Source organism: Gigantopelta aegis, chromosome 2, assembly GCF_016097555.1.
Source record: "Gigantopelta aegis isolate Gae_Host chromosome 2, Gae_host_genome, whole genome shotgun sequence".
Taxonomy (NCBI): domain Eukaryota; kingdom Metazoa; phylum Mollusca; class Gastropoda; order Neomphalida; family Peltospiridae; genus Gigantopelta; species Gigantopelta aegis.
In genome coordinates this window covers 36313589-36327181 of record NC_054700.1, presented here as the reverse complement: position 1 = coordinate 36327181, position 13593 = coordinate 36313589, and the positions used below count along the sequence as shown (strand labels likewise).

Here is a 13593-nt window from a genome sequence, read left to right as displayed (position 1 = left end):
CTTGAGGTTGGCTTTGGCTTGTTCCATCACCTGCCATGTGGGTGATACCATGATAACGTTCTGTGGCTTCCAAGGAGTTTTTCTCCGTTTTCTTTTTTCCCTGTGGGATCTCAGAGTTTTAAACATTGATGCAGTGATTCTCGTTTGAATGTGGTTACTTCCATTGTTTCATCGTCTGAGAAACACATTTCTTGGTGGGAAATAGTTTACCACGATCCTCATCAAACTGACAAATGTCAATAGCAATGTCACCGTTCCACGTTTTAGCCACCGGAAACTCGTCACCGCTAAGATCTATCTGACACCTCGTGTTGTTGCCTTCTGCCATCTGAAGCCAACTTTTACCAAGGCCAACGTCTGGTTTTCATTGTCGACACAAACAGAGACGCTATGCATGACGCCATTTCCCAAGATAACCACGATAGCTGCAAAAACTATAAACCTTAGAGGCCATAGCATTTTCCACGGACATCCTTTGTTTGGACATCCATGGTAACAGCTGCAGAGCGGTTAACCCACAGACGCTACGCCATGACATCACGTCACGCCCTCACGCTTAGGGGTCAACCAGTCAGACGGTGGTCACATGACCTAGCTCATTTGCATATTTTGGAGCCCAGTAGGCCCACATACTACTCTCGTGAAATAACGTTTTAAAAAATAAATATTAAATGGCTCTACTATATAACACGTCATTGAATAAAACGACAGACAAGATGGCATAATTAAATAATAAAACTGTTTTTAATATTAAATGGCTCTACTATATAACACGTCGTTGAATAAAACAACAGACTAGATGGCGGAATTAAATAATAAAACTGTTTTTACTATTAAATGGCTCTACTATATAGCATGTCGTTGAAATATTAAAAACCTCTTGATGGTGGAATTAAAGGGACATTCCTAAGTTTGCTGCATTGTAAGATTTGTCCGACTAATAAAATATTTCTACGATTAAACTTGCATATTAAATATATTTTCTTGTTTAGAGTATCATTGTCTGTATATACAATGTGTTTCTGGTTGTCGTAATATTTTTAAGAAGCCCAAACTGGATTTTGTCTTCAAATAATTTGGTACATTTTTTAGGAAATAAAATTAAATTTAACCTAGTACAAATATTAGAACGATCAGAAACACAGTTCATATGCAGCCACTAATATTTTATGCAGAAAAAATATATGTGATATGTAATTACAATCGTTAAAAGGTCTCTGTTAGTCGACAACATCTTTAAAATGGCAGCAAACCCAGGAATGTCCCTTTAAAGTTCTAACAAACAGTTTTTTTTACGATGCACGATTTATGAACATACTTAGAATAAAAACTGTAATAATATTATTATTAGATATTACCCTATATAAAAAAGACATAATAACTATCAAATGGTTGCCTTTTATAGATGGGTTTTTTTTCTTCTGATATAAAAGGGGGCGGGATCTAGCTCAGTCGGTAGAGCGCTCGCCTGAGGTGAAATTTTTTTACCAAATGTTTGTCATCAAAGAGCTGATGATTAATAAATCAATGTGTCCTAGTGGTGTCGTTAAACAAAACAACATTTTCCTATTAAATATAAACTACAATATAAACGCATACAAATCTGAAACAGATTATATCAAATCGACTGCAACCGACACCTTGAAAGAAATGAAAGAAATGTTTATTTAACGACGCACTCAACACATTGTATTTACGGTTATATGGCATCAGACACATGGTTAAGACCACACAGATATTGAGAGGCATGGGATTTTTAATCCAGATACCGACTCCAAACCGTGAGTGAGTGCTCCGCAAGGCTCAATGGTTAGGTGTATACCACTTGCACCGACCAGTGATCCATAACTGGTTCAACAAAGGCCATGGTTTGTGCTATCCTGCCTGTGGGAAGCGCAAATAAAAGATCCATTGCTGCTAATCGGAAGAGTAGCCCATGTAGTGGCGACAGCGGGTTTCCTCTCAAAATCTGTGTGGTCCTTAACATATGTCTGACGCCATATAACCGTAAATAAAATGTGCTGAGTGCGTAGTTAAATAAAACATTTCTTTCTTTCTTTGTTCTCTAGTGGAATGAAGGAAATGTTTTATTTAAAGACGTACTCAACACATGTTATTTAAGGTTGCATGGCGTCGGACATATGGTTATGGACCACACAGATATTGAGAGAGGAAACCCGCTGTCGCCACTTCAAGGGCTACTCTTTTCGATTAACAGCAAGGGCTCTTTTATATGTACCATCCCATAGACAAGGTAGTACATACCACAGCCTTTAATATACCAGTCGTGGTGCACTGGCTATAACGAGAAATAGCCCACTGGGCTCACTGACGGGGATCGATCCCACACCGACCGCGCATCGAGCGAGCGCTGTAACACTAGTCTACGTCCCCCACCCCCACCCCCCACCCCCGACACCTTGAAAATACTACTATACCTTGGCTGTTGTCAGGTGTAATGATGTCATATGTATGGGCAATAACCTGTTTCAAAGATGTTGGTTGTTTGTTTTTCTTTTTTCTTTTTCTTTTTTTTTGGGGGGGAGGGGGTTGGGGTGTGGATGTAATGTTGGAGGGTTTTTAGTACTTTGGGGGAGGGGGTAGTGTTGTTGTTGCTGTTGTTGTTGTTATCTTTCTTGTTTGTTTTTATTTGTTTGTTTGTTGTTTTTGTTGCTGTCTTGGGGTGAAACTTTGGAAGGACCGTAGTAATTTAATAAATAAATTGCCGTCTTACATAGCTATCACTCGGACAACTGTAATTCCGAACTTGTAGTGCATGTAACCGGTCACAGCAGTACCGCTGGTCATTATGACAGTTGAAACGGTGAACGCCAGATTGAACATAGAATCTTGTTCGACACAACCTTGCTGGGTTGTCTTCTCATTCCCATCTTCTGCCACCGAGGAGCTTGTGCCGAAGGAGGGTGGCGAGTTCGTCAAGCCGGTCAGTGACGTGGTGACGTTACTGTCGACGTCACATAGGTGTGCATAGATTCCTTCCTCTTTGAAAATGAACACGAAAGAGCTCCAGCCGAATATGACGCCAGCAAAGAGTGTACCCTCCAAATACATCCAGAAGGCGTACAGAATGCGCAGGCGCGGATATACTTGGAACAGAACACCCATCATAATAATCTGTAAAGGAAACGAAGAGTTTGTTTTGGTTAACGACACCACTAGAGCACATTGATTTATTAATCATCGCGGATATTGGATGTCAAACATTTAGTAATTCTGATATAGTCTTAGAGAGGAAACCCGCTACATTTTTCTATTAGTTGTAAGGGATATTTTATATGCACCATCCCACAGACATGATAGCACATACCACGGCCTTTGATATGCCAGCGGGCCAACCGACACGGATCGATCATAGGGAAAGGAAACGAATGCGTATTTTAATAGGCTAAAACCAGACTTCCGTTTTTGAAAAATCACACTCTGCAAAATGTTTAAGAGGGATACATATAGAATTATACTGTACTCGTTTTTGCGGGATATTATGTTTATCAAACGAGTGAACGTTCCGTGGTATTTGACCGGTCAACAAATAGATCGATCGATCGATCGACAGACAGACAGTCAGACCGATCGATCGACAGAGAGACAGACAGACAGACAGACAAATCGATCGACAGACAGACAGATCGATCGATCGACATACAGAAGCGCTAATACAGAAGATTAACTCCTCCTAAGTGGATTTAACACGTTTCTGCACTAAATCCTCGATATTTTCTTTCAAAACCAGTACATGGCAACAGTATCCCCACATTTCCAGGAGTGATATTACCCACCCACCACTGCTGGAAATATGGGGGGGGGGGGGGGGGGGGGGGGGGGGGGGGGGCGAAAGAAAAATCACAGTCCACCAATAATGCCAAGTCAAGATTTATATATTGTTAAAAATAAATTCTACATTAAAGTCAAGTGCAACAACCGAACTAGCGCAATTTTATATTGAAAACTGTCTATCATTCTGAAAACTAAAATGTTATGCTCTGGTTCATTATTATGTTGGGAATTATTCAAAATGGCGCCATTCCAGTACTAACGTCATTCCACTTCAAAATGACCTCGGGTCATTTTCATATATCATTTGAATATTGAGTTATAGATGACTGGAATTATACTTGAATTTAGAGCTTACAATAACAGGTATTAAGTTTGAGATTATGTGTTAAAGAGATTATTACTGGAGGGTGTTTCGATACGGTCAGGTTCATATATTAGGACAAAAATAATGTCTTTATCGCAGAGGGCAGAGGCTCGTATAATAGAAAAAAAAATGATATTAACAATACCGAAACACACTGGTAATAACCCCCATTGGGCTATTTCTCGTTCCAGCCAGTGCACCACGACTGGCATACGAAAGGCCGTGGTGTGTACTATCCTGCCTGTGGGAAGCGCAAATAAAAGATCCCTTCCTGCTAATCGGAAGAGTAGCCCATGTAGTGGCGACAGCGGGTTTCCTCTCAAAATCTGTGTGGTCCTTAACCATATGTCTGACGCCATGTAACCGTAAATAAAATGTGTTGAGTGCGTCGTTAAATAAAACACTTCTTTCTTTCAAACATTATAATAGTTAATATTCGTTTTAATCTTGCGTCTAAATAGAAAGGGCGGGACGTAATCCAGTGGTAAAGAGCTCGCCTGATGCGTTGTCGGTCTAGGATCGATCCCCGTCGGTGGCCCCATTGTGCTAATTCGCGTTCCAGCCAGTGCCCCACGACTGGTACATCAAAGGCGGTGGTGTGTGCTATCCTGTCTCTAGGATGGTGCATTTAAAAGATCCCTTGTTACTAATGGAAAAATGTAGCGGGTTTCCTTCTGAGACTACATGTCAGAATTACCAAATGTTTGACATCCAATAACCGATGATTAATAAATAAATGTGCTCTAGCGATGTCATTAAACAAACCAAACAAACTTTAAATATCTCGAAATGTTACGATCATATGTAAGAGGGGTATTTGAACTCGAGACTTATAGTTATCACAGCTTTTGAAATGCAGGGTTATCTAGATGAAAAACAAATTGAGAATGGTATACAACAGACTACAATCAAGGGATCTTTCACATCCCGAACATTAAAGGACGGTGAACCTTCACAAAGTATTCCATTTGTACCTGCATGTTCCCCACATTGATAACCCTTTCCCAATAATAATAATAATAATAATAATAATAATAATGTGAATAATTGAAATAAATGAGTCGATTGAGAAGTAAACGTTTTGGAGACGAGCTCTAGTCTATTTTTAAGGCTATTTCCACGTTTCAGTGCCACAGACTCTTGTTTCATTGTATTCATAGGCATACAGGCCACAGGAAGGAAGGAAGGAAATGTTTTATTTAACGACGCACTAAACACATTTTACTTACGGTTATATGGCGTCAGACATATGGTTAAGGACCACACAGATATTGAGAGAGGAAACCCGCTGTCGACACTTCATGGGCTACTCTTTCCGATTAACAGCAAGGGATCTTTTATATGCACCATCCCACAGACAGGATAGCACATACCACGGCCTTTGTTACACCAGTTGTGGAACACTGGCTAGAACGAGAAATAGCCCAATGGGGCCACCGACGGGGATCAATCCCAGACCGACCGCGCATCAAGCGAATGCTCCACCATTGGGCTACGGCCTATATTTTACTTTGAGGGTAAACAACAAGCATTGTTTTCCAAACTTACCTTTTTCAAACAAACTGGATGCTCAGCTAAGTCAGCCTAGCCTTTCATGTAAATACAACATTCTAATTGCAGGCTCGCAGTTTCGCACAACACATTTTATACAACCATAAAAATTAGCCCCCCCCCCCCCCCCCCCCCCAGTGAAAATGCGTCCTAGGAGCCTGAATTGGCTGAAAATATTGTAGTGAAAAATGAGCTGTCACACTGTCTCCCCATTTTGCAAAACAAATGTCGTCTGCTACTCTGACATCAGACTTGAGGTCAAAATTTTATAATTTATAGCCTACCACGTGATCATTAAACTGTACTATAAAAAGTATGGACGACTAGTTGGATTACCTATTATGTCTTTCACACCAAAGTTCGTTTCAGTAATTTCTGTCGAGGGCTTGTTTAGGTGTACATTGGCATTTACTATAAATGAACACAGTTTGGTGGAGTTAGATATTCAGGAAAATATATAACTCTGTGTAACTCTGTCAGAGTAGCAATCCGAATTTTGGTTCCCTTAATACGAAATACAAGCGGATTATACGTTAATTTATGACAAGCACATCATTTTAATGTTTTCAGTTGAAACTGTTAATTGTTCTTAAAGTTATTCGATATTGTTTACAAGTTACCAATATTTTATGATTTTATTTTTTTAAATATATTTTAATGTAAATTATTACATTGAGTATAGACCCTACAAAACCATAACCAGGACAAAATAGACGGCCAATGAAACTATCAAATAAATATGTTTGTCAAAATATAGCGGAAACACATTTCTCTCATCTTCAGGTATATAGGACAGAGCTCCCCGTGAAAGAAAGCTATGTAAGGAATTTCTTTATTACCCTCTTACGCAAAATAAACAAGTGCAATAAATAGGAAGCCAAAACAACGTATGTGAAGTTCTGTATTTATTACATACCTATTCAATCTTACTATAGTGATAAAGACATTTTCAAAACGTGTAATAAATTTATTTTGTATTACACATAAATTAGGTGCAATCTGGACCGGAATTTTTAAATGGGGAATTCCCTTTTTACTTTTACAGCAGTTAGCGCCTTTTATTTACTGACGTCATATATGATTTACAAATTACGTTACATCGTATTTGAAACATTACACTAGGTTGCCGCAGAGTATGATTCTTAACGTTAAGCAAATCCATGAAAGGAGTTTTGATCATAGATTTAACAAAGTGTTTTTGTAAAACATAAAAGAAGGTAATGTAATAAATAGAGAACTTCACATACGTTGTTTTTGCTTCCTATTTATTGCACTCGTTTATTTTGCGAAAGAACACACCACTCGACTGCTAAGTGGTCTCGTGGTATATATTCTTGCGCAAAATAAACTCGGTTGGATGAGCAGGTAGATCATCCTCCACCGAAAAAAGCAACGGAATCAACAGCTCATTCAAAAAAGGAAATTCATGGGGCCACATCAGCAGAGTTGGATGTATTTTCCAAAGCAATTAAGGACGAAAAACAGCATGCTTGGCTGTGAGAAGAGAGTACAATGAATGCTATATTCCAAAGGGACTCGAACCCAAATATCCTGTTATCCTAACTCAGATTTATTCAGATGACTTTCAGTTTGCATCCAAGTCTGAAATAATAACTCACTGCAAGTTACTGGTTAAGGACATTACTGTCACAGACGAAGAAGTGATTAATGTTGAACGGCCACCAGAGAACAGGCCAGTTCGAAACTGTGGCACAGCTTCTCGAATGAAGGCAGTTTGTAGTACCTCATGTGAGAAGCCATCTATGAGCTTGTTGGGATCCATTTTCTATCCATTTGAGGCAAACTTCTCTACTACAGCACCTAGATTGGGATGTCAACACGATTTGACAGCAAGACCGGAACAGGCGAGAACAGATCACCATAACGTTCAAATAAGTAGTTGTGAACAATGTCCGAGTTCAAAATAACCATATTTTGGTGATTCACCAGATGGCCTAGTCGAATGCGATTGCTGTGGTCTTGAATGTATTGAAATAAAATGTCCATAGATATGAAAGATAACGGCATAACAGATGGGGAAAAAAATCATGCTTTAAAACGGTTGACGGCAGTCTTCAGCTGAAGAGAAACCATCCATATTTTTACGAAGTGCAGTCACAGTTACATGTTTGTAATTTTGATTACTGTGACTTTATAGTAATTATCTTTTTATCCAGAGGATTGAACCCTGCTCCGAGCTTTGGGAAACCATTGCAGAGAAGTCAACAGAGTTTTTCACCTACGTCACATGCCAGAACTTGTAGGTCAGCTGTTTAGCAGGAAAGATACTACCATGATAGATACCACTAACCCGGTCGACAAAAGTAAACAGCTGGTGAGCAAGAAAACAGTATCAACTGCTGTCCAGTCACTTGACACAGGTTTTAATGTGGAAAATGAAAAATCCTCAGATTACTTTGCTCAAAGACAGTTACCAGTAGGTAGAACACAGGCGACCAATATTTCTTGCACCATTACCTAGTTCATTAACATGTTTCGCCCCTCCCAGGGCTCATCAGTGCAGCTAGAGTTATTCACTAATCAATGCCTGAAAATTACCGATATTCTCAACAGTGACTAGTAATAAATTGCAAACATGTTTGGAGGATTATTTTTGTTAATATATAGAGTTCTTTTTGGAGATAATTATTTTACGAGTGAATCTGTTTTGAATGTATTTTTTTTCCAGGGGTATTCAGATACTAATATTTACAGGTGTGTGATGGGATGTCCAGTTAAATGGAAAACTGATGGGTACATATTTGTAAGGGCACAACACACAAACACAATTTTATCAAAAACTGGGTTTGAACTGTCAGTTTTTGTTATAACATAATCAATAGGACATGTCCTAGGTCCGATCGGTTTATAGCTGAAAGCCAAAGCCTCCTTCGTCTTTCACGTACTTCTTTAGTTTCTTCACCCTGACGCGTGATAATGCTAGGAAGCCAAAACAAATCCTTTATTGTCTCTCCCGTTGCGGGCATTACAACTGACAATCCAAGTAGTCGGCATTATTGTCGAATCTAACAAAAAGATTCCAAGTTAGCTATTATTAGGTGGTGGGCTTTGTTAGCCTTACATGGCCGACCGCTATGGATCTAGTATGACAACCCTCCATAGAAATTTAACAAGGGCAGGTATGGTGTTACACAGATGTTCAGGACGAATGTTAAAAACTAACGAAAAAGATTCTTGTTGGCACAAGTATTGGCCTAGCATTTATTTTCACTTAGGTGGTGATGCATCTTGTTAGCCTACCAACACTTGGCCGACAAAAGGTCGATGCTATGGGATCGTGGGTAAACATCTAGTATGACGTGTAACCCTCCCAATAGAAATTTAACAAGGGTCAAGGTTAGTAGACCACTTTTTATTTTAATGTGGCGAAGCATTGTAATAATATAGCTAATTTTGAATTTGAATGACGTCAGAATTTCAATGACGTCACTTTGCATCTCCTTACAATAACCATAAAATAGGTACATGACGTTTCCGTTTTAAGAATGCTTGAAAAAAATCCAATGCAAAATTCGTATTGTATTTTTTTAGTTTGAACATTACTAATGCACCTGAATGTGCTTGAAGAAAATCCTGTGATTAAAAAATTGTACCTTTTACGAAATATGGATTTCCAGTGAAATTACGGTAAGATATGCTATATTCATTGCCTACAAAGCCAAAACAAGGGCGCGAAAAGTGACTGTCGTCGACCTTAAAGTTGTAACTTTAGTTTTCCTGTGAACTCGGCTGTTTTTGCAAGCTACACGTTTTTAACTGCAAAAAACACTTGTTATTCTCTTATTGGTTGGATGTTTTGTCAACAAAGTGTTATTGTCGGTTGTGATTTGTTAATTCATCATTATTGGCAAAACCAGTGGCGTAACGGAAACATTTGTTTCTTGGGTACGTTTTTTTAAAATATGGAATTATGTATTAGTTTTACCCATTTTTCACCCAATATGAAAACATATATTTATGCATGCACCTTACAGCTTTCTTTAAATTAAAAACAAAAACCTGATGGAAATTTAAGGGGAAGTACGTCTACACCAATTCCCTGAAAACGTCACTGAGAAGTAGCAAAAGTACAACGAACTATTTCGCAATGCGGCGGCACGTAATCGTACACCGGCTAGTTATGCAAATTGACATCTTGTTTTGAAATACAAAATTGATTAAGTAATAAATAAAATACCACATTCGTTTTCGCTAGATATAATTTTTACGAAACTCATTTCCCCCCCCCCCCCCCCCCCCCCCCCCCCCCCCCCCCCAATCATCATCGGATTCAGATTCAATTCCCTCAACGTCAATCAAAGAAACGTCAGAGTCTTATAGACTTCCTGATGGACCTGCCTGGACTTCTCCGTCTGTTGTCACTAGCTTGGTCACTGTCTCCAAATGCTGCTTTTTGGCTAGCATAATTTTGATTTGTGTATCACTGTCAGAAATGACTGGCCGCCGTTTACCACTTCGATTCCACAGATGAATTGCAGGCAATGGGTCGAATTGTTCAATGCAAGCAAATTGAAGCTTTATTGTGAGTTGGTCTGACAAGGCCTCTTCTAAGCTTGATCTGATATCTGTTTTGACAGATTTCATTTGACTAAACCCTCTTTCACACTCTGCAGATGATCCAGGTACTGTCATAATAAGGTCGATGACGGACAGTATGTTACTGTATCTTCCATCATCATATGTTCGATTAATCTTTTCCCATGAGCAAGACTTTACTTCATTTGGGCAGTTGGAGTAGATCGAGTGCTTTAGTGCAGACCACTCTACCGAAGCTTGGACAGTGTCAACCCCTGCATCCCCAAGCATCTTTTCGTAGTTTTGAATCAGCACTGGCAGTGCATCATCATCAAAGGTGTCAATCTCTTGAGCATCTTCAGGTAGAGGCCATACACTGAAGTTGGCTATTTCCATTGCCTTGATTACATCTTCAATTTCAAATCTTCATTTCAGGTTGCTAAGGAGTTCAGTAATGAGAGCTCGTCTAGCTGCTGGAAAGGTGTCACCCATGTCACTGTGCCGAGACAACTCTGATTCCTGGAGGACCATGGACTTGCCTTTAGTTAAAAATGGCTCATCTTTCGTCAAGTATTGTTCAAGCAACATGTATGTCTCTTCTAATGAACCATGGATGTTTACAGCGGAACAATTCCTATGTTGAAACAATTTTGACAGCCGAGTAAGAACAGCTGCAACATCTGCTAAGAAAAATGCATAGAGAACTACATTCTTGTTGTATAGGAGTTTAAGTATTCCCTTCGATTTACCGCTGGTACTAGAAGACACTCTCTCGGGTGGATTACCAATCTGTTCCAAGTGTTGCTTGATTACATAATATCCTCAAAACAATTAGAGCACGTAACAAATGTCCTATTCATCTTGAACCACCAATCTTTGTTAGCATTAATGGTTTAATGCCAAGTGCTTTGAAAGAAGCCTTTAGGTTTGACCTATTCAATGAACTGTTGTGGTACATGTGGTAAAGTGCCTGCAGTAAGCATACAGTAACTTTGTTGTCCAGAGACACTTTTTTGATTGAATCTTTAAAAGCTAACTCAAGCTTATGCCAGTAGCAGTGAATTGCTACCATAGTTGGTTGATCCTTTCGTAGAATGGCTGCTACTCCATTGTTCCTACAAAGCATCACTGGAGCTCCATCACTGCCCATGCCAACCAAATATTTCAGGAACTGTGGCCATTTAACTCCTTTTTTCTCTCCAATGAGCGCTGAAGAGCAAATACAATGCCTTCGGCATTACTTTTCGAAACACATGCACAGTTAACCAAGAACACCCTCACTTTGCCTTCTATACAGATTCTCACATACACAATTTCATTTTCAGTTACACTTGAATCTGTGGTTCCATCCACTAACACAGCAGAAAACTTGGACTTTCTCGATTTCTTCACGGATTTTCTCGTCATTGATAAACGTTTTCCCTATATCGAGACCTTTTGCAGACAAAGTCACTAAATGGTCTGCCAACAAGATATTGCATGGGCATTTCGGAAAAGTTTATTTATTGTGGCCTTGTTGAGGACCTCGATCGCTTTTTCAGCTTCTGTCGCATGTCATTCTATTATCTTCTGTGAAATCAAACCCTCCAACTTATCATAATTAAAGTTTATAACATATTCCTTACAATAATTTAGCAAAGGAAAGCTGATAGGGTTGGGGTGGACGCACCTTTTAAAATTGAAAATAGTTTTCTTAAATTTATGGTATAATATCATTGCTTTGTTACCTATAACACAATTTATTATTTTTTTTTTTTGGGGGGGGGGGGGGGGGGGGGCGCTAATTATCAATTCTTTTTTCTTACAATATTCAATGAAAACGCTTGTAATAAGTAACAGTATGACACTAATTTGGCAACGGAAATTTGGTGGGTTATAAAATTATTGTTTGGTTTGATAAAGAATAATAAAAGCGATTTTATAAACTGGGTAATAATTAATATAAAATATTATATATGCAGTAGGAAAATGCAAAAGAAATGTTTAACTATTAACGCTGTGCATGGCATAATGCAACAGGAATTTGAAATGGAAAGGTATATTCTTTTAAAAACTTGTAAATATGATGTATTTAATAATGATTGGGCAACGTGGCAAACACTATTTTATTGAGACTTAAAGATAATAGAGACATGGAAACAGCTTGTTTGAAAACAAAATTCAGACTACATCAAGAAAAAGAAAAGAAATAGAAAGTAAATGGTGGGTTGGTAGGGGTGCACCTTTTAAAACATTTTTTTTTTTTTTTTTTTTTTAATGAATTAATATATATTGGTATTAACAGAAATTAAAACAGGTATCATTTCTTAAATAAGAAAGAAAACATATATGGGATACATATTTTTGGCGAAAATTTGCTGAAAACTTGGTTAATTTTGGTCATGTGTCCATTTCGTGATTTGAGCAGGCACACAAACTTCTGATACAATATTTTTAAAAATAAAAAAAAAGATTTTTAGCATACCGTATCTAAAAACATAGTAACAAATTTGTTTTAAGTAAACTAAGCTAAAGCAAATTATTTACTTATTTTGTACAATTTATAAAAATGTCGGAAAGAAATTTTGTTTGTTTGTTTGTTTGTTTAAATCATCAGCGCAAAATTGCATGGCGCGACAGTCTACAAGAGTTGTTCACGATTTAGCGAAGTGTTGTTCACGTGTTCAGTGTTTGATATAATTATTTTTAAGAAACAGATACAAATAAAGTGGGGGTAAGGTTCTCCTTATCCTAAAAGAACCTACCTTCATTTGCGCTAGACAGAATTGAAAAACAAAGTAAACTTACCTGGCATGTTTGCTTTTTCCTTTCGTTGTACATGTTGCAGTACGTTTGAGAAGATTCCACCCAGCAGTGGACATGATGATCGTGATTGTGTTCCGAAAATGGTAACAATTAATTTCATTAGTCAATTTAATAGGCACCAAATTAACTGGCCAATCACAAAACCCAATGAAAACCAGATTAACAAAAAACAGAAATCAGAACACCACGAAGCAGATGACAAAAACCAAGACGGCATTCGGGAATGTTCGGATTTGATCGCGTATTCGGCCGAGATGTTCCGAATTGTTACGAACTGCATTAGGAAGTCTTTGTTTTATCAAGACTACATCCGGTCTACAACATCAATGTTTATAATATAAAGTGTATGTTGGCAAATTACGGTAAGCCGATACGTTAAGTTTTGCGAAACACGAGCAAGATTTTAATGTGGAATAAATATATGCAATACAATTATTAATAGTGGCTCATATGATATAGAAAGAAGATCGCCCAAACGGGACTTTGGTCGGATTTGGCGACCTGGCCACAGACCGTTTCGAGCCCTGATTCTTCTGCATGCG

General features: G+C 38.3%; 1 protein-coding gene across 12 annotated transcripts in view; it reads right to left on the bottom strand.

Moving 5' to 3' along the window:
- LOC121384731 (solute carrier family 43 member 3-like) overlaps positions 1–13593 on the bottom strand; it is an 83187-nt gene that overhangs the window by 23459 nt on the left and 46135 nt on the right. For 2 of the 12 annotated variants that reach the window (XM_041515351.1, XM_041515304.1), the window contains exons 1-2: positions 5708–5831; positions 2735–3135 (exon numbers count right to left, since the gene is read on the bottom strand). The exons of the other annotated variants lie outside the window; for them this stretch is intronic. In XM_041515351.1, coding sequence (XP_041371285.1) covers positions 2735–3129 — 395 coding nt within the window. In that variant the 5' untranslated portion in view covers positions 3130–3135; positions 5708–5831. Of the gene's footprint in view, positions 1–2734; positions 3136–5707; positions 5832–13593 lie in introns of those variants that run through there. 12 annotated transcript variants of the gene reach the window in all.